Source organism: Nyctereutes procyonoides, unplaced genomic scaffold, assembly GCF_905146905.1.
Source record: "Nyctereutes procyonoides isolate TBG_1078 unplaced genomic scaffold, NYPRO_anot_genome, whole genome shotgun sequence".
NCBI classification, from domain to species: Eukaryota; Metazoa; Chordata; class Mammalia; order Carnivora; family Canidae; genus Nyctereutes; species Nyctereutes procyonoides.
This window is the reverse complement of record NW_026575082.1, coordinates 32,027,736-32,055,273: the sequence shown is the minus strand read 5'-3', so window position 1 is coordinate 32,055,273 and position 27,538 is coordinate 32,027,736. Positions and strand designations below refer to the sequence as shown.

Genomic DNA, 27,538 nt, shown 5'->3' with positions numbered 1-27,538 from the left:
CCCTTTGAATTTGGTTCCATGCTCCCAATGAAGCCTCTAAAATAAGTACCAGCCCCCATTTCACTAAAACTAAAACTCAGAGAGGTAAAGAAACGTACTCAGAGCCATATGGAGAGTAAGAGGCAGAATCAGAATTTGGACACAGATTTGTTCGTGTCTGAATGCTGCGTTCTTTCATGGCACTGAACCCTCAGTGCCCAGGAGAAAAGAGAACCAGGCTCCATTCATCATAAATGAATGGACCGAGGGATGTTCTTGGAGCAGGAGTCTGGGGAGTGGAGATGTGAACACAACTAGCAGAGCAGCTCACCTTGGAGGTGTCAGTAGACAGCACCCACAGGAGGGTGTGCAAAAGGAGGTCCTGCTTCACCTCTAAGTGGACCCAGTCAGTAGCTTCTAAACATCATGCTTAGCTGTGTTTACCCTTTGGGATCTTAAAAAAATATATCGAATTCACATCCCATACACGTCTCTTATGGCTGTTGTCCAAATCCTATTATCTGGGAACTTACGTTAAAATAAGCTTGGTCTTTTTGATTTGTTCAAAAATTCTAATAAAACAGGAAAACACTTCATACTCGCACAGACATCCAGATTCTGTGGGACATCCAAAGCTTAGCTCTTAAATTACGTCCTTAGATCACTGAAGAGGTAAAACCTAGACTGTTACTGAAAAGCACAATTCAGATATGAATTCGAACGGATACTTGAATCACACGCAACCTACGTGAGAGTCACCATCCTGCTTGTTACCTGTATCTACTAATTGTCTTTAGTCGTAGTGATAAGTCAGAAATTATAACCCAACGGTTTGGTTGAAAGCAGAAAATACTCCATTATTGTTCTCTTCTGACCAAATAAGTTAATTTTGAAAAGGTACAAATCTCTGACTTCATCTCCTTAAATTCTACGCCCTCTAAGAAAGGTAGACAATGTGGGAATACGCAGCTGCCTTTTTTTTTTTTAAGGCTACTGTTCCTTTAATGCCCAGCTGGTTCTGAGATGTAATAAAATTGACATATTGATTCCTTTGAATTTACAAATGCCTGTTTCATAAACTCCATCTCCAAAGCCTAGGCATCTTTAGAGCACTGTCATTTTTTTTCTCCAAATGGATCAATTATGTGCCCACGTAATCCTGTTACCTGTGAAATCCATGCATACTTCTCCCATTTGCTGCAGTTCCCAGGCGGACAAACTTGCATTATGTACGCATAAACAAACAGCGCATTTTCCTGATATTAGAGATTGTTTTCAAAGTGAAAGGCAATCTCTTGGGTCCTTTACTCAAAAAAAGAAGGGGGGGGTGGAGAGCGAGAGCGAGTGAGCAAGAGAGAGAAAAGCAAAGAAAAAAGAAAAAGAAAAACTGTTCCTTCAAGCAACCTCAGTGCATATATACAGACACAAGGGTGTGTGTGTGTGTGTGTGTGTGTGTATGTGTGTGTACATTTATATTTACTATTTGCAGTTCCCAACAAATTCATCTAAATCGTAGTTTTGCTATGTTCACTCCTTTAACTGATTCAAGGAAGTAGATTCTTCATTTCAGTTAAACTAGTTCAGGAAGGTTTATCACTTTTTTTTTTTCATTGCAGTCTTTTCTCCTTTTGTGGATAATTAGTTCTTTAAGGGGCACATCCTCCCTGAGACACCTTAAAAGGACTGGGAAACCAAAACCCAAAGTGAATCAGGTTACAAAGTTTGCAGCCATTTTATAGAGAGAGAAGTCCCCGGTATTTGTCACTGTAGCACTTGACACTCCCCGGCCCTGGGTCTTCCTTAAGCACACACAGAGTCCCTTATTGGAACAACCGTAGAAAACACAAAGATTCTGCTTCTACTACATTAGGAGAGAAACGCCTCAGTGAACTAGGAGGTCTTTCCCATGTCTTCAATCTGTAACAGCAAATTGTCTTCCTACACAAGCACATTTACATGTTCACGTGTGGACGCCCTCACCGGTGCGAAATGCATAAAGAAGGCTCATGTGCCAATGCACACGCAGACCGTGCCCGCACAATCCCCTGCAAATAACCAACAAGCAAACATGCTTTTGTCTACGTGTGAACTCTCTGTGTGAGCAAAGTGCGGTGCATGTTCTGCACAGAGATATGAATTCTCCCTTCATTCTTTCGGCCTGTGCTGTATCTGATTTGCCTCACTTCGCTGGGCACCCAGCAGTCCAGCTACACTGCACTTGCACTCTACAATTTGTCTCCAAGAGATTCCCCAAATCGCAAAACATCTTGTCTGCTGTCCAACGGGCTCCCCATATGCAGAAAAGATGGGTCTGAAAAATGGGGTAGTGTCTGGAGCCCTGTGGCCTGGCGCACCGCTGCCATTGTGCGGGAGCGGTTTGAAAGATAAATGGCTGCATGTTAACCAGATTTGACATGCTGCATGGAGGCAGGCACCTTTGGTCCCACGACACAGCCAAACAGAAAACACAACAAGCAAGTCTGGCAAAGATGTCCGACGTGAATAAAAGCACAACAATTTGTCACATAGTTGTTACAAAATGTTAGCAGCTTTAGGGCTTGCCATGGGATGGCAGAGATAAGGAGGCAGTGGGGAGAATTTGGAAGTTGGAGGATTGGTGAGTCTTAGGTGACAGGAGAGTTCATTCGGGGGGAAAAGGGGGGAAACAGTCACTGCATAGGGATTCTTTTCATTTGCTTCTTCACCAGGCTGAAGAAGGCCTTAATGTCAGGAATTCAATCAGCAAGGCCAGGGTTCCGGGGTTCACTCGATCCCTGTTCTGAAGGGCTGTCTGTTAACCACCTCCTTCCAAACTCCCAAAGATGTAACACCTTCTGGTGTCAGTTTCTTGAGGATCAAGAATCATGTTTCGTTTTCTTTTGCAAACTGGCATAATGATGAATGAAAGGAAGAATTCTGAGGATGAAAAATCCTCTTGCCCCACTTCCTCTCACTCTTCACCCAGAGAAAAGGGAGTCAAACTGCCTCACTCTAACTCTTTTTCAAATGCTGGGTTTCCTTTTCCGAATGTCCTGCCACGATCTCTTGTAACTCTGGAAATTCCACGATTCCTGTCACATTGACCCATAAACTTTCTTCCTGGACTCCGGGCTCATGCCCTTGCTAAGCCTTAAAGTCCTCATCCGTAAAAGGTGTATTAAAATAATAGTATCTACTCGCTAGAATTGCTCTCGGGCAACACCGGATGGCATAGGCAAAATCCTTAGCTCAGGTCCCAGCACATTACAAGTACTCAATAAATGTTGGATAATATTAGCTTCCGTGCAGTTGCCAGAGACATTTCGCTGAAACACAAATATGATTATGTCATTCTTCTTCTTTAAAAAATGGTTCACAAGCTCATCATCACCTATTTACTGGATAAGAGCCAGAAATATGGCATGGGAGATTCCATTTGCAGACTCCATTTCAGCTCATCCTCTTGCACACAACCCACGTTCAGACATCTTAGCTGGCCGATAGCACCTGAGGTGGTCCACCTTTCCCTCCTCCAGTGCCTGTATCCTCCTCCTCTGTCCTGTGTCCCAGGACGCCCTTCCCTCACCCTACTGGCGAAACCAAAAGTCATGTGACCCACACTGCCCTCCAAAGCTACCTTCCCCTGGAAGCCTGTCCTCCCCACCCTCTCCAAGATCTAGGTATGCCATCTTGCACACTCTGTACTCACTGGGTACAAAGTTCTTCACAGCACTCATCACATTTTTTCTCACTTCTTGAGCCCCCACCCCCACCCCCTTTCCCACCAGGCATCAAGCTCCTCAGGGGCCCTGGCTCTATCATTCATTTTTGGATCAGAGCCTCAAGTATGGTGCCTGCACATTGTAGCTGTTCAATTAACACAGAATGAATAAACACTGCAATTCTCCGCTGGAATACCAGGGGCCTAAAAGGCACCTGGAGGTATACTTTTTAAATCATTTTTGCAGCAGATTTTTTTTTTCTTATAATGAAAAAAAAAAAAAAAGCCCAGATCACCCTCGGGAATGAAGGTGAAAGAAGCCTTGAGTGGAAAAGGAATATGTGCAATCTTCTTCCGTGAACCTGACAGCTGCTCTGAAGATGGAGGGACTGCTACTGGCCATGGTGGGATGAGTCAAATAAGCTCAGAAGGCGAACTTGAAAAGAAAAAGGACTTAACACACCAAATTGCTGGCCAATCTAGTGCTGGGATAGCCACATAGTTCAGACCCCTTCGGAACACCCCAATGATACCGCAGGAGTATGGAGAAGATGCTTGGGATGGGGAGGGTGGGGAACAGACACTGCCATTGTCATGGTTCCATATAACCAACACGGGCGCAGTCTCCCACGTAAAGATCTCCACGTTGCCCTGGGAACTGTCACAGGACTCGGAACCAAATGTAACAGGGTAAGAAGATTTCTACTGCGAATTTTCCAAAGGGTAGGGCCTGCAGCTCTACTGACATCTGTGATTCTCTAACCTTTGTGACCCCTGGTAAGCCCAGAACCAGCGCAGCCCGGAGCACGTCATGGTACCTCCCCCACCCCACTGCTCTCCTGAAACTTGAGCCAGGCCCCATGTGGCTGCAGATCTTCTGTTCACAGGTCCTGAAGGGAATCTGGGAAGCCAGGCTTTGACGAAGTACGCACTCTCCCTCACTGAAGGTGAACTGGCTGCTGACAGATGAAATTGTCCTAGTGGCAGTTATTTGGGGGGGTGGGGGGGGACAGGAGCTGGTGAACGCCAACACCCAGGGGTCTCCGAGTTAACTGGTGACCTTCCAGTTTCCTCCATTTACAGGTCTCATTTTCTTTCTACTTATACTATTAAATGAGAAACAGGTTTAGATACAGAAGAAATGATGCCATGCCACTCGCAACAACCAGCTGAGTTGTCACCTCTACACCGCACAGTTCACTGGTGGCCTGAAAGTGACGAGGAAGGGTCGCGGGGTGGGGGGAGAGGTCTGATACCAGGCCTGAAATCAGAGGACAATAAGATACCATCAGGGACACAGATCGTTCCTTATTTTTGTTTTTTGGGGTTTTTTTTTTGTCTCTCTCCCCGAAATGTCAGGGTTACCCAAAGGATGTCTTCCAAGCTAAATCATCGATTTCCGCCTCAAACACTAAAGAACCAGGCAGGATATTTTACACAAGAGAATCTGATTATTAGTAGATTGATCGGTAACGGTTAACTAAACCTATTCTTAGGACGGGCTTTATATGGAGAGAACATTTTGCAGAATGCCAAGTACAGGAAGGGGATGCTTGAGAAGTCCCCCAAAGTCTCTTTCACTCCACTGGCAGCCAGATACTGAAACCCCATATTTGCCTCAATTAATTATTAAAATATTTTGAGTCCACGTGGTTCACAAAGTCAGGGTCAGCATATGAAAGTTAAATTTTGTCCATTAGGAGGAGATTTTAAAAGCTTGGTGGTTCTTATTTCAATGATAAAAACACAGCGTCTACAAAAATAATTTTTAGATACTATCTAAACTGTAAATTGACTCATGCCCTAACAGAACGTGCCATCCGCCTGCTGGAAATACATTCCGTGGATGGTATGATGCTTTATTAGAAAGTGGCATCCCTGTTTGTTAAAAGAAGAGACGTTATTAATGAGCAGAAATTCCCTTCTTGTTTCCTGCTCTGGAAAACTGTTTCCTAGTAATAACTTTATTCACCAGTTTTGGAGGCTTTTGGGTGGAGTAATCAAGATACAGTTAACAATTCTGAGGAAAACACTGGCCTACTACAACTCTCCAGTTCTTCCTTAAACTCTAAAAATAAAACTTCAAGTTTTCTTAGAGTAGTTAATAGTCCTTTTTAGGCCCGTGCTACCTGTTCCGGGGGGAAATTTCCTTCCGGGTCCTCTTTTGTTGATGGGAGCGTCGTGCAGAAAACCAAACCCACATCAGTCAGAGCTTCGGGAGCGCAATTTTGACCCCCGCAAGAATTTTAGGCTTGCAATTTGTATTGTTACGTTTCCTAATCTAGGTCTAAAATATGTGCAGCATTGCTTTTAGGAAGTAAAAAACTGATGGATCGTGCCATCCATGGCAGCATTTGTTCAGCATTTGGTACAAACGGGAGAAAAAAGATACAGAATGCATGGATTGGTTTTCAAATTACCTCAATATTTTGAAAACATTTTCACCTGCATGCTGAGAATGCTAAGAATGGCAAGGAAGGCAATTGTGCATTTGCACAGCCTCCACTGCATTCATTTATAAATTACCTCATCACTGACTGAAATTAACACTGATTCTTACAGGCAATTTCTCAATTTCCAATGCTAATTACATTTTTTTTACTTTTAAATTCTGTACCACCTGTTTTGGGCAAGACATCTTAGGCAGCGCGACCGCATTTAATCACAATTTTAATTAACCGCCCTGTAGATGTGAAAAAGAAGCAATTATAATGTAGATGAATGATGATTTTTCTGCATTAAATTGTTTTGTTTCCCTGGTATGTTGATTGTAACACAGCACACAAATACAGTAACTGTACAATTTTTTTCTATTGTAATTTAGTAATTGTTTTTGGAAAACCAGTTTGGGAATGAGTGACTTCATCTGTTTACAAATTGATTGATACTGTTCACTCACTGATTGCCGCGGCGTATATTTTGGTATTGCACAGCCTAGCATAAAATATAATTAGAGATGCACAGGCTTTGCAGCACCATTTTGGAATCTGAAAATCAACTGTAACTGAAGTATGTTTTCCTTGAGCATACTAGTATCAGTTGGGGCTGATGAAATGATAATCAAAACAATGGGCTTTCCAATTCCACCACTAGTAGAAACCCTTGGTTTCAATCTGATAGTCTAATATGGTAAGTTTATGAATTACTCCGTACTAGGCCTGGGAGCTGGGGGCTGGCAAGTCTGAAGCTTGCACAACTCACTCAGATCTGTATCACGAGAAGCATACCAAGTGAGGTAAGGAAACAATGATGAAAAATAAAAGAGTTGCTGCTTTGGCAATGGAAAGATTGTTCCCGACACCCCAGCACAATGCACTGGTGTGCTGTAGCTCTAGACTATCTCATCTCTACACGGCGATACAATAAGATCACATTCACGCTCCTGGCTTGCAGATACTGATCGTGAAAGCCCTACCTCATTGCAGATACATTCAAAGATCCTATTTACTTGAAGCAGAGCTTGCTCTTCATCCAGCTAGGAAGGGAACTGGGGGGCGGGGTGGGGGGGGGAGATCATGACAGCCATCAATATCTGTTTATTTGAAACCTGATGCTGACTGATGGCCAGAAGATCTATGCTTACTATTCTCACATGAATCAGAAATCCCTTCAGGAATGCCCTATCCTAACATCACATCCACTCCCCATCTCAGGAAAGTTCTCAGTTCATGCACTTCATTGGTGTCACAGGGCTGGGGTCTCCCTCAAATTATCCAATGAATTGTTCTGAAATGTGCTCACTTGGATGAGCCCTGGGCTAGGCCATTTCTGCTGGCCTGCAAAAAAAAGGGGGGGGGGAAGGCCATGTAAGCAATTGTGGACGTTCAAAGGAAACTATTTACGAGATCCCTTCATCTTCTACTTTGCTTCTTTTTACACTCCATTCCTTACAAGATCCTAAACCGGGACAGTTCATTAAAAGGTGAGAAGTCATGTTGGTCCCAGCCATACATTTGTTCTAAAACATAGCAGAGATTATGGGTTTACTTAGAGCCCTTTACAGATAGAATGTTATGAGTTGGCACAACAAGGCAGATCATGTCCGGCTAGGGGTTGGGGCAGGAGGACTCTTTGGATCATCTCGTATCTGTCTGTCTCTTTTATAAATAGTTGCTCACAAAGTATTAATAGAAAACACCAAGCCAATGCCAAAGTTTACTTCATATTTTAAGTAAGAATCTGCCCCATTAATATATTAAAAGGTCTATGCTTTTTGCCAGATTGGAGACTTGCGTGTCCAAATCTCGTTCACAACAACGGGACCGGACGCAACCATCTCCCACGAAACCAAGAGAATAGCCCACGCTGCAAGCCATGCTCCTGGTGGGATGTCTTTTTCATGGATGATATTACATGAAAACTAGCAATAAAGGCTTATTCCTGCCTCCTCACCAGTACCTGTGTCACCTTCCCTGGCTGTGAGGACTATTTCGTAGAAATGAGTATTGGATCAAACTACTACTGGGGGAGAGAGAGAGAGAGAGAGAGAGAGAGAGAGAGAGAGGCAATTCATTCCAGTTAGTAAAACTGTCAGTGCTAAGAAAGTGCGCTTAGGGCAGGTGAACGTGGGTATGTGTTTTACTCCAGAGATTCCATTTCCGATTTTCTAGTGCAGTCTCCCTGGTTATTAGCAGCAATACTTCTCATATCGCGGAATATTTTTCTCTCCTCTGCCACCTTCCTCACCTTCTCCAGAACAGCTCTGGTGAAGCATGTTGTTTTATGAATGGAGGTAAAAATAACCTTGACTTTCCCAAATTATAGCCTCTTTACATAATGAAAAGGGAGTGATCTGGCAATAGATTAAAACAAAAAAATTTTTTTTTTCATAAAGTAGTTCCAGCAATACTGCTTATTTGGAAGTTTCTAAAAGTGGCAGCATCTGTGCTCCTGCTGGGACGGGATGTCATCCCACAAACCTTTCTGCGAGCAGTCTGTCTCTAAGAGAAAATAAAGTACCTGATCCGGGCCTTAGTATTAGCTCCCCGTGTTTTCACACTCTGACCCACTGCGCGTTCCTTCGAGCAGAGAGCTGCTTCCCATGGCTACCTCCTCAATATAAACTTGCTAACTAATCTCTTAGCAAACTCTTGAAGCAAACCTGAAGGGAGGAAAAAGAGGCAGAGGGGGAACAAAACCCCACCCCCCCGGCATCGATAAACCTCAGGACACATTCAACGGGACACTGGAATCTAAATTTAGTCCTAAACTGAACTTTTCTTTTGAAGACCTAGCTGTTGTCTGTGGAACAGGGATTTTTATAACAATTCTTGTCTTTTTAAAATCTCAATCCTGGTTCTCCTGCTGTCTGTTAAACAGGACTCATCTGAACACAAACCCCCTCCGTTCTGGGTTGTTGTTGTTGTTTTTTATTTGTTTTTGTTTTTGTTTTTGTTTTTTCTTTTCTTTTCTTTCTTCTTTCCCCCTTGCTGGTAGCAGCAACGTGCCTACCCTTCCAGGTATTTGAAAATGGTCACTCTTATAACCAAGTATCTTTTTAATAAGGGATCTTTTTAAACGTCTGCCCAGATTGTGTACACACAAGGTAACTTCTCCTAAGGAATTTACGCGAGAATCCACTGTTGAAATAAATAATGACTCCCAACCAGTGATCAAAGAAAAATAAATCTTTTACCCTAATAAGACTTTTTTTCAGACTGGAATCCCCTTTTAAAATGGATAACAGTTAAAAGGCTACTGGCAATCTGTTTATTTCCAAAGCTGTGTTTTAACGTTGGCTATGTGCAGACTGGAAAAGCAAATGAACCCCTAGGATCTTCGAAGTTAAAGCTTTTAAAATAAAGTTGGTATGTAGTATTTGAGAACATATTGTTTGGAATTTAAGTTTTAATATCTAGGAATAAACAGAGCATTAAATCAAGCAAAACTGTGACAAGGCCAATATGCACACGGACGATGCCAGGAAGGCATCTTCAGCCCTTTGTTCACAGCTTAACAAAACTGTGCCGTCACACCACTTTAGTTCAACAGTGCCTGTCGAATGGGCATCAGCAGATCAGCCAATGCCTGTCATACACAGAGCCTGAAGACGGTTTGAAAGCAAGGGCTTATTCGACCCCCAAGTCTAGTTGGAAAGTGGCGAGGATTTTAAATCATCTGGTAAAGACACCAACACCCACCCTCCCGCAAAGTTATTAGAGATGAGAAAGGATGACAAAAAACATTGGCTTCAAAAAATAAACATAAAGGAGGAGGGGAAAAAAAAACCATACTCGGGCAAGGAGATCACTTTTCATATTTGTGTTCTTTGTTAGAGCAATTATAAAAGTTTTGCAATCATAGGTTTTTCCTTAAAGGAAAATACTGAAATATACTGAAATAAAAGTTTAATGTCACAGCTATTTTAAGATTTTTCCCACGTTTTTCTGCCCTTTAAACAACTGCATACATGTTCTTGGGTTCTCCGGCTAGGAGGCCATTATTCAACAAAGGCAACTCGCAACCCCATGTTATTCCAGGGAGTGTCCCTTTAAATATGTTTTTTTTCTTGCTACGTGGCTGTTTGTGTTGACCAAAACGCACTAACTTTTGAATTGACAAGTCTCCCGAGCCCTGGTCTCCGTGAACATCTAATCTGCTCCCAAGCAGAAACCCGAGAAAACCAACCTGGTAGAGAGAAGCAACTTTCCCTACAAGTTAACAATTAGGGAAAGGAAAAAAAAAAAAAAAAAGAAAGAAAGAAACCCAAACCGCCTTATTTTCCTCCTATAACACTGATCATGAGATTTGGCTTTCAAGCTTTAATAAGTGCTGAGGAGGTGCCTCAGAACTTTGCTCCTGTTTAATTAAGTGTGCCCACTCCAGGCATCCAATCAGAGGAAATGAGAGTGAGCCCCCCCACCCCGCAGCAGGGCTGGGGAGCCCTGGGGGTAAAGCCTGAGCTGAAGGTGTCCTGAATCCCTGGACCTTCCGAGTTCCTCCAGGATCCTCTGCTACTGAGATCCGTCCAGGAGTTGAGATTTCCCTTACACGAAAGTTGAAAAGCTCTCGCTCCCCCCCCCCCCCAACCTCAGTCTTTCACTCTGCTACTGTCAGTTTGCTGCGTGTTCTTTAGCTGTCTCTCTTTTCCAGTCCCTACCCTGTCAGTTTCTGGCCTGCCAATTTCAACTTGAAGCTTGACTGGGCTGATTTGATGCAAATACCTCCAGGGAAAACCCTGAAACTGATGAACAGTTATGTCAAGTCGATTTTGCACCATCGGGAAAAGGTAACCTCTGAGAGAAAAAAAACAACAAGGTTAAAGAGACAAGGGCTTTTCACGTGTAATACCTCTGCTGCACATCTCGTTCACTGTTTACCATCCCTCAGAAATTGTAACTGTCAGAATTAGTCCTAATTGCAGATGCGAAAGCTGCCATTATAATAAAAACAGAGGCAGTGCAGGCATTAAATGTAGCAGCCTAATTTGTGAGACTACAGAAAAGGTAGAGTAAATGAATATTTCATTACTTTAATTACCAGGGACTACTCTTTTCTTGCTGTCTTATGATAAGTGTTGCTGTAACTAGCAACAGCAAACATCCACTAAAACATAAAGTGCAATAATCGTCCTGCTGTCAGGATCACCGCTTTAAAATACGAGCCGGGAAAAAAATATAATGGTTTATCTATTTCTTAGAGATTGCAGAAGTAGAAGATGGAAATTCATTTAATGTCAGGAAAAGAAAAAAAAAAGGCACACACAAAGGCACCAGTAAACAGGTTTTAGTCAGAGAATAATGGCTCCAGGAGGGAGAAGGGGAAAAAGAAAAAAGAAAAAGAAAAAAAAAAAAAACAAAACACCCAGTTGGCTATACATTTGAAGTGTTAGCCCTAAAAGGACGACGCTGGAAAGTGAAAAGTAGGAGGTAATGGTGTTTGGATTTTTTAAGGCAAAATTTTGTTTTGTGTTGCACAACATAATTGCGTGAACCTTAGAAAATAAAGCTCCAGTGACTGGGGGAAAGACAAGAGGAAAGCAAGTGGTTTTTCAAATGATTAAGCAAAGGTGGAAAAAGTTCAAGTTGGCAAAAGTTTAGAAGCTCAGTCCAGTTCCACTTAAAAAAGACTAGATAAAGCCTGCCAGAAAAAGACTTTGCCTGTAGTTTCATAGTACTGATTCATAAGATTTGGGAAGTATCAATAATTACTCACCACTGACCCCTTGAAAAGCCCTGCGCATCTCCCTAGGAACCTCGACTTCAGGTAAAGGGGCAAAGCAAAAGTGGGGAGGTGGCTGGATTGTGGGAGGGAGAGGTGGGTCTGGCAGTGGGGGGGTGTGGTTGAGGAGGTTGCTGAGACTGGTTGAAGCCAGCCTGTCTCTGCATTTATCACTTTGTCCCAGAGGAGGTGTTTGTTCAACATAGCAGTTTGACAGCACAAAAACACTGTGGCCAGAAGCCCTATCAAAGAACCTACTGACACATATCATTTGTGGTCTTGGTTTCACAGGGTAAGGCTACCTCACACTTTATCTGCACAAGTATAAAAACTCCACACATTTCTAAGTGTTCAGTATGGTTTAATCCCCTGCCTTTTTTTTCCCCTTTTAAATATTATAAACACCACTTTCAAATGCCATCCTTATCCAGGAGTCCCGAATGCTGTTTTTAAAAACCATAACAATTTGCAATCAAGTTAGCATAATCCGCGTTGAGGTTGGTAATATTGAAGGAATATGGGTGGCGGTGTGGGTGGGTGGGTGGGGGGCAGTTTAAAAGCACAAAGCTTATGATTTATCCTAAATAATACACGTAAAGTTGAGACTATTAGGTGCAAGTAAGTTATGTAAGAGTCATGTGGCACAGGGAACGCTTTTCTTCCCCCCTGACAATGAATCCTACTAAACAGGGGTCTATGTTCATTCTTCGCCTCTACTCTTTTCATTTGAATATATTTCATTCACAAGCAGTATGATCGCAGTGAAAGTCCAAGAGGAAAAGTCTCAGAGTTGGGGTTCTAGGGTGTAATCGTAACTGTGTGCATGTGGAACGTGTGCATATGGGCTGTATTTAGTTTTCAAATTCCCATTAGCGGAGCAAAGGTGATGGGAAATCTTCAGAGGACAACCATTTTGCTTAGAGATTTTTCCCTTTTAATGGGTCTATTTATTATGAAAACACAGCTTACTGAGTTCTTTATATATCAACCTCACCTCTTAAAACTGAGAAATCTCATGATGTGAAACACTTCCATTGATGTGCTTTGTGTCTAAAATAGAAACTTAGGTACTTCCAAGAATAGGCAAATTGCAAAGTGTCTTTGACTACAGTTACTCGGATATACAAGGCAATATAAATACAATTTAAGCTAAGAAACAGTGAGGTCTATAGGTTACAGTACAGATCACTTGGGCACTGAATTCCCTGAAATTTACTCATCTGTTTAGGACAGAGGGGGAAAAAAATCTCATGCTATCTTAAATAGCAGGATATCTTCCTTCCTCCGTTGATCTGTTGTTGACTGCTTATTTTTAGGAGGGGTTGCCTAGCACCTTGTCAGGAATACCTTTATTTCCTACTGTTGATCATAAAAAGAGACACAGAATAAAATGAGGAACAAAAATCACTACAGCTGTCATATTAACAACCTAACTATTGAAGAGGAATCCATTCCATTTTTTTTTAAATGTAGAATATGTTTTGACTTTTTTTGTCATGGGAAATCATTAATGACAATGATCTGTTCCCGGAAGGATGCACTCCTGTACCTCGGTCACCTGAGATGATTTAAAAATGCCTCCACCTTATTGCTGTGACTTAAAAAAAAACACAGCTTCCTATATTTGCTCTTACGATAGAGTTAGCTAAACTGACCAGTTGCGCGTTTGTCATTCTCCTGAAGGAATACCTTCACTGAAGTGGGATTTAAAATTTTGACTTCAGAACACTCGAGTTCCGAATCAGGTCTCCTCCAGTTTAAAGCAGAGTATGTGTGGGTTCAAGTTGGAAAAACACACGGCAACCCAGGAAAATGAAGAATAACTACCAGCAGATTAGATGCAATAGAACGTGAAGTTTAATCCCATGGATTATAGGAAAAGTTATCCAGAGTCTTAATTTTAAGTAATGTTTTTTTTTAAAAGGAAAAGGTAACTTAAATATGTACACCAACATTTCAGTACTGTCTTTTAATTCTAACAGTTACATCAAATCTCATCCCCTCCACTCAGCTTACTAATAGAACTAGGTTTGTAAAAAAAAAAAAAAATTAAAAAAAATTAAAAAAAATCAAATCATGATGACGATTACATTCCTCGATTGAAAAATGAAAGCAAAGTTCAATCAGATCCTCTACGAAATGTTTGCTCCCCTCACGTCCCTTAACGTGTCCCCGCTGCTTGCTCTTCCAAAGTCTGGTTTTCGGAAGCCCACTACTAATTTCTAACCAAGACTGCAGCACCCACTGTAACACACTTGGCTTCATGAGCTTTCCTACGTTCCCGGGTCACACACACAGAATATCTGATGAAAGAGACTGATCATCCTCCTTCTCCCTTCAGCTCCTCTAACTTTCCTGTCAGGAGCCTGAAAAAATATGCACAGTTACTGTTGCTGAGGGGAGACAAAGTTTAACTTCTGGGTTGGCAATCGGAGAATAATTCATGAGCAGATTTCTAGCAAATGATATGATTTGCTAAATTTTGGTCTTTGATTTATATTTATGTACTCCTGCTACTGTTAAGGTTTTGCCAACCTCAATTAGATCATGAATGAGATCATTTTAATTCAGCCCCCAAACTGTGACCTGACCATGGTCTGAAAGTGTTCAAAAAGTAATTTTAAGCCTCCCTTTGATTTGAAAAGGAATACTGCATGCTTGGTCGTTCATACAAATAACATAAAACTTAATTATTGGATGATTTGGCAGAGGACCTTCTTGCCAAACAACAGTCAATGCCAGCTACTGTGATGCTGGCGATGCCCGGGCCCCCGAGCACACAGCCCCCTGTATCCAGCATTTGTTCATTGTGTCTCAGGGCAAGATGCTTTCAAATGGGATTCATGGATCTGGGAGGCAGGGTGCAACTGGAAGGGTGTACCATATTTATAACTCCAGTTAAAAAATGCTGTCTCACCTAGAAGGGAAGTAGATCTGCGCTGTCAAATCACCAGGAGGCTGTGACAAAGGGAGCTTGCAGCCTGACACACGGTGTAACAACATAGCAAACACCTTTAATCCTGTCATGTCTCATACCCTTTACTTTCTCACACATTTGTAGCTGCTTGAACGTTGACACCTACACTCTTTTTCGAAACTAAATAAGGCAATCTTATTTAAGCCCAAATGCAACACCTGTAAAGTTATTCTTGTGCCCGGCAAAAAATAACCATTAACTCCTTCCTCTTATAAATGCCTCTCTGCTGGCTTTGGCAAGTCTCAAGTTGGTAACAGTCGGCCTGAGGCCCTGACTCTGAGGTTCACATGACCTTCCAAGCTCCGAGAAAGATAGGCAACACTTCCCCCTTGAAAAGATGCGAGGGCTGTGATAATGTCACTGTCCCAACTGGCCTCTCACAGCTTTTTTGAGCCGAAGCCCCCCCCTTTCTTCATCACAAACTTCTGGTGTCTTTTATAGTAAGGAGAGAGGCCCCAGCTGCTTTATTCCCTCTAGCTACCATCGTCTAATATTTTAAAAGCTGGAAATGAAAATAGCTTTTCTAAAGATATTTCCTGGAATTTTTAATGTGCTGCCTTGATTCCCTTTTTTTTTTCCTCCTTGCCAATTATAAACCACCATTTGGAGGGCTTATGAGCAATGTAAGTCCACCTCATCTAATTAAACCACATTGTTTTAAAAGCTTGAACAGTTTTCATGTCTACACGACTTGTCTGAATAATAAACTGCTGGAACCAGAATCCTGAGTGTCTTTGGAGAGCCGGGATTTTATCTGCTGAGTGCAAAGGGCCAGGCACTCAAAGAGTTAAAGAGTGTTCCCGCATTGCTGGGTAGGTTAATATCACAGCTGCCTGGTAAAGCATTATCCCGGTACCTCACTTAACAAAAGCCTCCTTTTGCAAACAGACTCCCACTTTCCCCCCAAGTGTCCAAAGGTGTTTACTGAAGTAAATCTGCCTAAATCCTTCATTGCTTGGGTCATGGGGGTGGATAGGAGGGGTGGAAGGTGTAGGGATAATCTCTTTTTGTAAATTCTGCAAATCTTCTGGGAAAAGGAGGAGGGGGGGAAGAGAGAGAGAGAGAGAGAAAAAAAAATCAGGAATCTGTGTCACATGCCCGTGTGCCACTTCTAACGTCTCCGCTAGTTCTGCTCTCACACGTGAAATCCGCACAAGGGCCATCGGACAAGCCCCGGGGTCCCCTACGACTCAGGGGCCGCGGGAGGCCGGTGCACCTCTCAAGTTGCGCACGGGCCTGCAGCTCAGCCTCCTCGAGAGCTGGGGTCTAAGTAAGGGCGGTTACGAGGAAGGGAGAAAAAGAGGAAAAAAAAAAAAAAGGACAAGACAGTTTAGGAGCAAGATAATGCAGCTGAAAAGTTGTCACGAGAGGCTTCTGCTCTTGCTGTGGTCTCACTCCGATGCCATGAACTGCGTGTCACTTCTGCACGTTGCAAATGGGGGCAAATAACACAGTCAGACCTGACAGGTCGGCCTGCGAGGGTTTAGGCAGCTCCCAGGAAGAAGGAGCCCTGGAGGCATAAACTTTCCCTCCGAGGAGATCGTGAATACCACCAACCCCTCCCTACAAATCTTGAAGCCTCCAGTTTGAGATACAAAAAGGCTGTCATCTCACAAATGTTAAACATACTAAAAAAATCTGAAAAAAAAGTATGGAGAAGGTGTGAAAAACGTGGCACTTTACAGCCCTCAAAGCTTTTTAAAATAGAACAACTTTTCCCCCTAAAATTCTTTTCAGAGAATTTTCTTTTCTTTTTTTTTTCCTTCTTCTTCTCCTTTTTTTTTTTTTTTTTTCTTTTTGGCTCATTTGAGAGTTTCTTTCTTGGCTTTTTTCCCCTTTCATTTGAAAATATGAATTATCATAAAAAGTCAGGGGAAAAAATGGGAAAGTCTTTTCCAGTTTTCCTGAAGATTTATCAGCGTGTGTTCAGGCTGGGTGTAAGCACCTCTCCCTTTTTTGCTCTGGGCCAGACACCCATCACTGAAACCAGAGCAGGGCCTTGGGAGACTTCATCCCTGCTCTCCTCCAGAGCGGCCTCCAGCTGCAGCACCCCGCACACACCGCCCACCCCCGCCCCTCCCCAAGTGCCCTCACCTCCCTGGTCTGATGATGGTAAACAATAAGGAAGGCCAAATAGTAGGCAGCACTCAAGAGTGGGAAGTCCACACACCTGACCCCGAGTCTAACAGGCTTCTGAGGGAGAATTTGATCCCTCTCTGACACTTTCTACCTCAAGTGTTGAGCGGGTGGCCATGAATAGTACAGACATGCCATCTTGTAACACTATATGCCTGTCAGGAGGGACAGGGCCTGGTCAAGCATCAACTATATAAGGCTGGTAACTAGGGAAAGCCCAACAAACAGCCACAAACACCTAAGTTATTTTACTCAGCTACTACCCTCTCCTCCTCTCTCCTCTCTCCTCTCTCTCTCTCTCTCTCTCTCTCTCTCTCTCTCTTTCTTTTCATCTTGGCTTTCTGTAGCAGAATGCAAATGGAGCCTGCCGGCGGTGAAAGGGCTGAATTGTGATTAAGAAGAAGAAGAGCTCCTTTCTTTGTTCTCCCCTCAGGGGATGTTTACTGGGAGAGACACAGCGGATCAGATATGAAAGGCATTCAGGTCAGCATTGATGTGAGCGAAAGTGAAATCATACCTAAGGCATTCAAAAGACCGCCGTGTCAGGGGTTCAGCTAACGGTGCAGCTACTGTGCGTGTCTTCCCGGAGAGGCAAGAATCTTTTCACAGACTGGCGATTTTTTTTGCCCCCCTCCCTAATTTACTACAAAATCATAAAAGTTTCCCCACCCCTATTTACCTCCTACCAGATGACACAAGAGTTAGCATTTTTTTTCTCTCTCCTTCTGGACCACACGCGAAATTAGAGCAACTTCTAATAACTGTATTACCTTAATGAACCAGCAAGGCACCATCTGAACTGTGAAATCTTTCTTTTTTTAAGCAGATGTATTCATGTGTGATACATATATGCATAATATGTGGGGGAGAAGTGAATGAAGGGAAAAGCCAAAAGCACACACATGGATGGCTTTTCCTCTCACTTTTCTCAGAGGAAACACAAGACAACACACACACACACACACACACACACACACCACACCACACCACACGCACACACACACAGGCGCGCACGCACCCGCACAGAGTATATAAAAACAGTACAGAACACCTTAAAACGAAATTCTTTATTTACTTTGTGACTACTAGTTACACTTTTCCTGAGAGTTTTCACTGTGACAGGACTGTCACCCAGGATAAAAGTCTCTGGCACATAGCTCTGAAGGCAGAGACTTCCTTAGAGTCTGCTGATTATTATTGCTTTCCTTTTTTTTAAAAAAAAATGGGTGATGAAGAAATACTTGGATCTTACTTTTTAAAAGTTTACACTCCCCACAGCCCAAAGAGTCATTCAATAGATTTTCCAAGTGGTAAGCTGATGCTGTTGGTATAAACAGAGCTATGTAAATATACACAAAATTCACAAATCACAGCAAACATACAAATAACAGGGAGGTGCCTAGATGTTTCAGGGCTTAAAAATGAAAAGGAAAATCACATTTCATCTCCTGATTGCTAAAGAAAGGGAAGACACGGGGGGGGGGGGAAGAGGGCTATATTTATTGGTTTTAAATCATCCTTCCCTCTGCTCTGAATTATTCTTTTCAAACCTTCGCATCTTGGCTAAAAAGCATATTTGGGCTTATGTTAACATCTGCTTTTGTGGTGACATTTAATTCCGTATATTTTCAACTAGTGTTTCTGCATCACAGATTTTCCTCCTTTATCTCTTTGCTCTAAAAAGACAACCAAAGAGCAATCAAAAAGGTGTCTGACTTGGCCATTCAGACAATTGCCCCCTTGTGGGAATGCGGGAATGAATGGTACAGTGGACACCCCAGCACCATTGACGTTATAAACATGTAAATGAAACACATTAGGGCAGACAATCAATTGTCTGTGAGCATTGCAAACCTGCACTCCCTCTCTCTGTGACAGGCACAAAATAGTGTCTACCTTGGGAAGCCACGGTGCTGGAGAGTACAAGGACAAAGAGTTCCCTTTCACACAGAAGAAAATGCACCTTAAAAGCCTTGGAAGAATGCAGATGACAAAAACTGTCGTAAGGCAAAGAATCTCCCACATCTTGGAATCAATGCGGCACTGCTAGAGAGCCAGCAGCACCGTCCTTTCCTACCTTCAGGGTAGACCCCACATTTCTCCAAGGAAATATTCTGAATACAGCGGTCAGGGGCTTTGATAACCTCTTGGAATTTTCTTTACTTTGAGCAAATTAAGCGAGCCAGAGAGGAAAGCGTCGGATGCACATGACATAGCACTTTAGCAGGGAACTTTCATCCTGGCTTCCTTCGTATTTGGAAATAAATGCTTAAAGACACGGATTCATTTTTATTTGGCAACAGAGACACAATGTAAAGTTGAAAATCCCGAGCCCACCCTTGCCCCCCGGCGGGGCTTCACACTGGGGGGTGCCAGCAGGCCAGTGGCCCTGCTACGAAGAAGGCAGGCGTGTTGCTGCTACCCCCATCGACTTAGTTTTTCCAAACCGAAATAAAACCAATATATCAGTCTGGATACATAGCCCCCAGTCTTGCGTGTGTGCAGCGTGACGAAACTTGCAGAAGATCTCCGCAGAGAGAGAAGGATGGAGATGGATATCTCTGGAGCGCCCTCAGAACTGGTACCTGCCACGCAAACTGCCTCTGAGTGTTGGGAGGACCAGCGAACCAGGCTCCCTGTAAACTCATCAACTTTGTGGAAGGAGCTACTTGCAAAACATCGCCCCACTTGCAAAGATGACCAAGTCTGGAGCCACTGCAGCCCCGAAGGAAACTTCCCTGCCTCAGTGTGTGCCAAGGGGCCCCGACTGCGGGCTGCCCCCCACCCCGGCCGACAGCACCTCGCAGGGGGGAGGAGGGTGGGGGGGGGCAAGGGCCACAAGCCCTCAGGAGGGGCTCGATGCCTCCCTTTTCCTTTTCATTTAAGCATCTCTGAAACGGAAGCAACCTCTCCGTCCTCCGCTGCCTCTAAGCATCACCACCAGCGCCTCCACTCCCTCTAAGGAAGTGGTAAGGAGAGAGGACTTATCTTAAAAAAGGATCATCATTTCTGCTCATCTGATTGTTCCTCCCCTAGGGTCCCAAGCCCTGAAAACATCCAACTTTAGCCCCTTTCTCTACCACTGCAAGTCGGAGACCAAAGGCATTTGTAAAAATCTGCCCCACTCTCCCCCCATCCACACCCACCCCCCACCCCCCGCCTCGCCCGCCAGCCCCAACCCTCTTGATGAAAGTTTGTAGAAAAATCAGATTTAACTTTCCTTTCTGCCTTCCACTTCCTTTTCCCTTCCACTCTTAATTCAGTTTTCATTTAAAAGACAACTTTCATTCCCTTCTCTGAAGCAAGCAGTTTCCGGATCTGATTTTTGTTACGACCTGCGTGTGTTATGTGCGATTCTTCCAGAGGCTGATGCTGGAAGGCAGTGGGCCGGGGAGGCCAGCCCATCTTCCCAGGCTCCGCGGGAGGCAGGAGGGAAGCGGGAGCATCCCCGGGAGCCCGAGCCCCGAACCGGGGGCCAAAGCAACTAACTTTGCAAGTTACAGCGGGGCCCGCCAGTGGCAGGCAACCGCCGGGCACCTCCCGCGCCAAGGGCTCCTTCCTGGCTCCAAGGCTGTGCGGAGATAGTGGGGTGTAATCAGGGGAATGGGGGGGGGCTGGGTTTCCCCCCCTCCTCTCCAGCTTCAGTGAAAGTGTTACAAAGTGAGTCAGGCGACTGAGGATCATCTGACTGAACTTTCTTGAAACCGACACACATTCTTGTCTGCCGGCAACTCGCTTTTTGCCTCCTTCCCCCTCACCCCTCTCCCCCTTTCCTCCTGCTGCACATCTTACTTTCTGGGAAGAGATTGCATCCCTTCCATGTGGGGGAAAGGAGACTGTCAGCTCTGGATTAACTTGGCCCTGGCACTGTCTTTGCCAAGCATCTTGCTGGCCTGAGAATCTTGAAGGCTGGATTTTGGATTCTTGTTTCTCTCTTTGCACATTTATTTCCCTCAAACTGCTCCTTCTCCTTTGCTTTTTCATAACTGTGTACTGCATCGTCTTTTAACCCACGTTCTTGACCAGCCTTCACACACACAGGCACACACACACACACACACACACACACACACACAGACCCAGGCACGCACAACTGCTTTACAGGTCTTTTTTCTTCTTGTCGCCCTCGTCTATATATACGTTGTTGACTTCATTAAATTATATAAAGTGCCATTCTAGTTTCCTGGATGACCATCTCTCTCTGTGTGTGTCTCTCTCTCTTTTTCTCTTCCAGCTTCTTACTTCTGTGATTAGTATTGCCATTATTCCTTTCCAGGAATTTCTATATGATTTTGATAAGCATCATCATATTTAGTGTTATCAGCAAAGACACAAGCTCAAAAGTGACATCTTTTCCATGAATCCAGGAAAGAAGAAAAATCCACTCAGTTCAGATAAATCCTGGCAATCCCCAAAGGGAAAGGCATTGGATATGTGCTTGATGAGAAAAGAAAATGAAAAAGGGGGGAAGAAAACTCTTCTACCTGCTTCTCAAAACCAGGGCATTGCTCAGTCAGATTAAACCCAAAGAAAAACATTGACAAGTAACCAATTCACAGCATGTTTTTTCACACATTATTTGGGAAAAGAGACAGGTAATAGTCAAAGTTAGAGAAGCTGTAAGCAATGGACAGGCTTGCTGTGAAGTGTGCAAGGTCTGAGGTAAATGCCTTAAAATGTGCAATTTAACTTTCCATTTCGGAGTGTTGAGGCTTCTCCCAAGTTAGGGGCTGGGCGGAGGGGAAATGGTTGCAGTGTCCATGGCTGAGCACCTCCCTGGCGCTTTCGGTTCACCTGCGAGCCCCCAGCAGGCCTCCCTCTCCGCCAACCCCACCCTCAGGGTTCCCAGGAAGCTGGGAGACCTCTATATCCCCAGACCTGAGCTCTGGCCTGACCTCACGGCCCGGGCCAGGCTGGTCATCGGTGGCAAAATCCCGAAGGGGGTGGGAGGAGGCAGGAAAGCAGAAACAAACATTCTAAATAGTCTCTTCTGCAAAAGAACACTTCTGGGAACCTTGCTTTATATCTCATTTTCTTCTCTTTTCTCTCTCTCTCTCCCTCTCTCTCTCTCAATCTCTCTCTCAAAAAAGAAAAAAAATGACTGTTTAACATAAGAAGAAAAAAAGAGCCTCCTTGACACAAAGCTTTTGTTATCCAGTTGATCAGCACCACGCTTTAGATACTTGTAAGAGGGGGAAAAAAAGCCCCACAACAGACATTGATTTTAGAAAATCAATAACCAACATTTAATAAAAGGAACAGAGGAAACACAAGAGAGGAGAGGGGGACATTAGGTATAATTTTAGTGTCTACTAAATTACCCAGAGATGGGGAAGGGGAGGTCTCCTGAGTAAGGACCACCTTAAATAATGCCAGCTACCAGAATGAAGAAAAAAATTAAATTAAGAGAGAGAGAGAGACAGAGACAGAGAGACAGAGAGGGGAGAGATGGACTTAAAAAGAGGCAGCCTCAACTGGATCTTGGGGAAGCAGCTCGGAATATATTATTGTACTTGTTTTTTTTTTTTTCTTTCTTTCTTTTTCTTTTTTCTTTTTTTTTTTTTTTTTGTAATACTAAGCCAAGCAAATAGATCAAAGGCAGCACAAAGGGAAAAGGCAGGATAACGTAACGAACAGTTTCTGACCAAAATTCCTCTATCACTCCCCCATATGGCTCGACACCTCCAGCACAACAAGCAGGAGATGCACACACACACTCACACTCACACTCACGCGCACTCGCGCGCACACACAACCTGGAGAGGCAGAGACCCCGGGAGCAGCATCATCTGTCCCGAATCAGGGCTCCGGGTCTTTGTGCCTCCCCGGCCCGCGCCCCCCCCCCCCGCCCCGCGCGCGGCTGCCGGGCAGGCGGCCTCCCGGGAAAGTTGGTCCGCGTGGGCCGGGGCGCGGGGCGGGCGCGGGGCGGGCGCGGGCGCGGGGGGCCGGAGGCCGGGGAGCCCGGGCCCGGCCCGCGGGCGGCGGCAAGTTTCCTTCCCCGGCCCGAGCCGGCGCTCCTCGGCTTGTTTGCTTTGGGGGCTTGGGCTTCCTTCGGAGGCTCGGGGGGTCCCCCGTCCGCTCCCGCGGCGCCCCTCGGGTCCCCAGCCCGCTCCCCTCCCCGGGCGCCTCCCGCGCTCTTTGCCAATCACTTTCCTCTTTTATTCCCACGATTTGGTTCGGGGGGTGATACCTGGGGGGCGGGGGCCCGGGGGCCGGCGTCTCTCTGTCCTGCCCTCCATCCCTCTGCGCAACCCCCAGCCAGGGGGGCCCCGGCGCGGCCGCCCCCGCCTGCAGCCTCCTGCGTCCGCGCGCCCCCCTCGCCCCCATCTCCGTCCTCCTCCCTGACTCAGCTCGGGTACCGGGCGCCTCCGGAGCGTGCAGAAACTGCCCAGAAAAGTCTGTGTGCGTGCCCCCCGCGACCCCGCGGCGCCCGCCCCCGCCCCCCGGCTCCGGGCCCCGGGCGCGCCCTGCCGGGCCCCGCCGCCCGCGCGGACCGTTACTTGGCGGCCGCAGACTCCGGCAAGAAACTTTGAGGCCGGCGGCGGCGCAGCCCGGGCCCCCCCCCGCCGCCGCCGCCGCCCGCCCGCCCGCGCCCGCGCCCGCCCGCGCCCCCGCCCCCGCCCCCGCCGCCGGGTCCCGCGCCCCGGCCCCGGCCCCGGCCCCCGCCCTGCCCTGCCCTGCCCGGGCCGGGCGCTCCCGCAGCGCGGCCGGGGACCCGCCCGCGGACCGGGCGGCGGAGCGCGGCGGAGCGCGGCGGAGGGCGGCGGGGACCCCCGTGGGCGAGCCTCTCCGGGGCGCTCCCGCCGGCGCCCCCCCCCCCGGGCGCCCCGGGTCCCCGCTCCGCGCGCTCCGGCTCGGCTCCCGCTCCCGCTCCGGCCCCGGGAGAGGCTCGCCCGCGACCCCGGGCGCCGTCGCCGCCGCCTCGCCGGCCCTTCCCGGCCCCCCCCTCCTCCCCGGGGCCCGCGCCGCCGAGCAGCCCGGAAAAGTTTGGTTCGGGCCGCTTCTTACCGTTTTTCCTCCTGGGATTGGCTTGTTTGCGCCTCTTGCACCGGGGGCCATCCGCCATGATCGGCTGCTTCATTGATAAGAGCGGATCAGATGGCAGCTCGCATGGACTCGGCGCCCTGCTCCGGCAGCACGCAGGCTCGATCTAGCAAACCAAACAGCGACAGTGTGGGCATCGCCGCGCCCGCCGCCGGCGCCCGGGGACAGGGACAGGGCCGGCCCGGCCAGCGCCCCCCCGGCACCCGGCACCCGGCGCCCGGCACCCGGCACCCGGCGCCCGGCACCCACCCCCTGCGCCAAAGCGAAACTTCGGCGGCCCCCTCCCCGCCCCCCGCCCCCCCACCCCCCCGCGGGCCCCGAGGCGCTTTGTGTGCGTTCCTGGGCGCTGCGCTGCGCCCGCGAGGGGGGCCCCGGCGCCCCAGCCCCGTCCCGTCCCAGCCCCGGCCCCGCCGCGCCCCCCGGGGCCCCGCCGCGCCACCGACCGACCCCGGCCCGGCCCGGCCCCCGCCCCCGCCCCGCGCGCCCCCCGCCCCCCCCTCCCCCCCGGCCCGGCGACCCGGGGCGACGCCAGCCTGCCTCCCGCTCCCATCCCCGTCCCGCGCGCCCCCACCCACACCCCACACACACAACCCCGTCCCCCCCGGAGGAGACACACAAACAAACAAACAACAGCCCCCGGATGAAGCACACTCGGGCAAATTGATAATAGTAATTATAGGGAGCCCGCTCGCCCCGCGCCCCCTCCCCTCCCCTCCCCTCCCCTCCCTGGGAGTCTATCGAGGCTCTGTCTCCATCCCCCCCACACCCCCCCACACACACCCACCGCCACCCCGGTCCCCCGCCCCCAAATTAAGATTTCCCATTTCACGCCGAAATAAGAAGTATAATTATAAGCCTCTTTGGACACTAGCGCTTCCCACCCCCCTACACACACACACACACACACACACACACACACACACACACACACACAACCCTACACACCTCCCCCCCACCGCCACTTTGACAATATTTACTTAAGTATTTTCCCCCACCTCATTCACACACATGCTCCCCTACACTGCTTCCCTTAAATAGTTCCAGTAGAATTTCTCTTTCTTTTTTTTTTCTTTTCTTCTTCTTCTTTTTTTTTTTTTTTTCTATCCCCTCAAGAAAGGAAAGAGAAAGTCCAACCGCTACGGCAATACTTTGAAGCTCTACTTAAATGATCGTATCCTTTCTGGCTTCGAAACTTTTGTACCTAAAAATCGAGAGAGGCGCTGCATTTTTTTTTTTTCCCCTTCAGCTGAAACTGTCAAAACTTGGAGAAGGGGAACCTCGGAGGCAGGCAGCAGAGGTGGAGAATCCCGAAACTCGGTGGAGGTTGGGAAGATGCTGTGCCTCGAGGATTAGTTTAAACAGGGGCTATAAAAGATGTAACAGATGCAAACTGTAACACAAGGGCCATTAACCCTTCCTCTGCCGGGCACACTCAGTCCCCAGCCCCGCACCTATTGTCTCCTGTGCTCAAAGCTTTGCAGAAAACCTGGAAAGTGAGTATCAGTTTCCACACATTTGCTGAGAGGAGTGTGGTGGTGGTAGTGGGGGGGGGGGCGGCGAGGCAGAGAGAAGGGGAAGTGGATGGTTTAGAAAGCACCTTGAATTTAACCTAGGCATAGTGGGTGACTTTTAAGTTTGACACATTTTGTCATTTCCTGGCTCTCCTATTGATTTGAAATTGTTGGGAAAAATCCTGAAATCAGGAAACGGTCACACAAGTGTCTGGGATGAAACAGCTGGCCTGTCTGTATTCATGCTGAGACTTACACACGATTGCATATAAATACATGTTTAATAAAGTAAGCTGCTAGTTTTATGAGCCTGTGTGTGTGTGTGTGTGAGAGAGAGAGAGGGGGGGGGGCATTTGTGCTGTAAACTTTATCTTTTGCCTGTTATTTCTAACTCTGGAGTTAGTAATCTTGCCTTCATCATTATAGGGGGAGCATGTAAAATATATAAGTAGGTGGGAGATAAACACATTCACGTTAGCCGGGCTCATCACTGTTCCTGGGAACTCCTGCTATCTCTCTCTCGACTTTTCGGTGCCAAAGTAGGGAATGGGATATGTGTGTGCATGTGTCTCCTGCTCGATCCACGTCTCTATTACTTTGCCATTTAAAACACAATTTCAAAAGTTACCCTTAATTTACAACTCTGATATCCTGACAGCAGCTTTCTTCCCAGCTGTAGTGACCCCCCACCCCCCACCCCACATACACACTTTGGTAAACGACTCAAGTTCCATGAGGACTTTCACTTCTTTATTTATCATCACAGAAATGAGGTGTTACTTCACATACATACACACACAAAGAATAAAATAAAGAAATGAAACTCGCTAAGCAGACAAAAACAGGCAACTTTCTGCTTAGAAAACAGCCTTCTCCGGTGGGAGAGGATGCAGTGCCATATCTACGAGAAAGACATGCCCCTGAATTTGGTAGGTTTGTATCGATCAAGTTTTGTCATTATTAACAGGTTATCTGCCAAGTTTTAATTGCTGAATACAATGAACTGGAGCTAGATGCAAAAAAAAAAAAAAAAACCCACAAAAAAAACAAAACAGGGTTAGATTCTCTCCCCCTGGAGGAGTTTTCCTTCCACCATGTAGTTCTCAATAAAACTTTTCCTCGGCTGGGTAGCAAAAGGCACCTTTGGTTACCTGAATGGACAGGTACAGGGCAAATTATTTGGAGGAGGAAAAGGGAGAGGAAAGCAGGGAGAGGGAGCGGGAGTGCCAGAGAAATCCACGAAGTCACTCTTGGGAAAAGCTTGCCATAAAGGAGCTAAACCCACCTGAAATTCCTGCCCACGGACACTCCTTCTCACTCCAGACTCCCATCCCCACTTAAAAGGAGGAAAAAAAAATCATAAAAGGAGGGTGTGTGGGGGGGAATGACCGTACCAAAAAGGAATAAAAAAGAGAGAAAGGGAGAGAGAGAGAGAGAGAGAGAGAAAAAAAAAACCTACCTGCGAAGTCTTGTTTGTAGTTTTGGCCAGAAATGGTGAGAAGAAAAAGCATGAAGAAGCCGCGAAGTGTGGGGGAGAAAAAGGTGGAAGCGAAGAAACAGCTCCCGGAGCAAACTGTACAAAACCTCGCCAAGAGTGTCGGGAGGCAGGACCGTTATTCCTGCGGAGCAGGTTAGAACTGATCTCTTTCGGCCACTCCAGGAAACACAAACCTGGGGACGGACTGACGTGTTACGCCTCTTCTAATGACATTTTTTTCTTTTTCTTTTCTGTAGGAGAGAGAGGAGAGACCCTGAAACACGCGCCACCTATCTTTGTGGGGAGGGATAATTGAAGCGCCCTGAGCGTGAGCATCATGTGAAAACGTGATCGCCAAGTTTCTCTCTGGGAAAGGATCTGGGATAGATTATACCTTGAAGTCTCCGCAAACGCTTTAGTGGAAGAAATGAAATTCCACCTCCCTCCCTTCCTCTCTCCCTCCCTCTCGCCTCCCTCCCTCCCTCCCTCCCTCTCTTCTCCACGCCCCCCCCCCCCCCCCCCCGTCAAGCCTTTGGCATCATTATCCTCATCAC

At 46.6% G+C, this 27,538-nt stretch overlaps 1 protein-coding gene across 4 annotated transcripts in view; it reads right to left on the bottom strand.

The window, feature by feature from the left end:
- The window catches only part of LOC129514479 (zinc finger E-box-binding homeobox 2), a 136,818-nt gene extending 109,717 nt beyond the window's left edge, over positions 1-27,101 (bottom strand). Inside the window, exons 1-2 of one of the 4 annotated variants that reach the window (XM_055333053.1) lie at positions 26,967-27,101; positions 23,961-24,102 (exon numbers count right to left, since the gene is read on the bottom strand). In XM_055333053.1, the coding sequence (XP_055189028.1) occupies positions 23,961-24,033 (73 nt within the window). In that variant the 5' untranslated portion in view covers positions 24,034-24,102; positions 26,967-27,101. The other 3 variants (XM_055333054.1, XM_055333052.1, XM_055333055.1) reach the window with 3 other exon arrangements.
- Between the last annotated feature and the right edge of the window lie 437 nt (positions 27,102-27,538).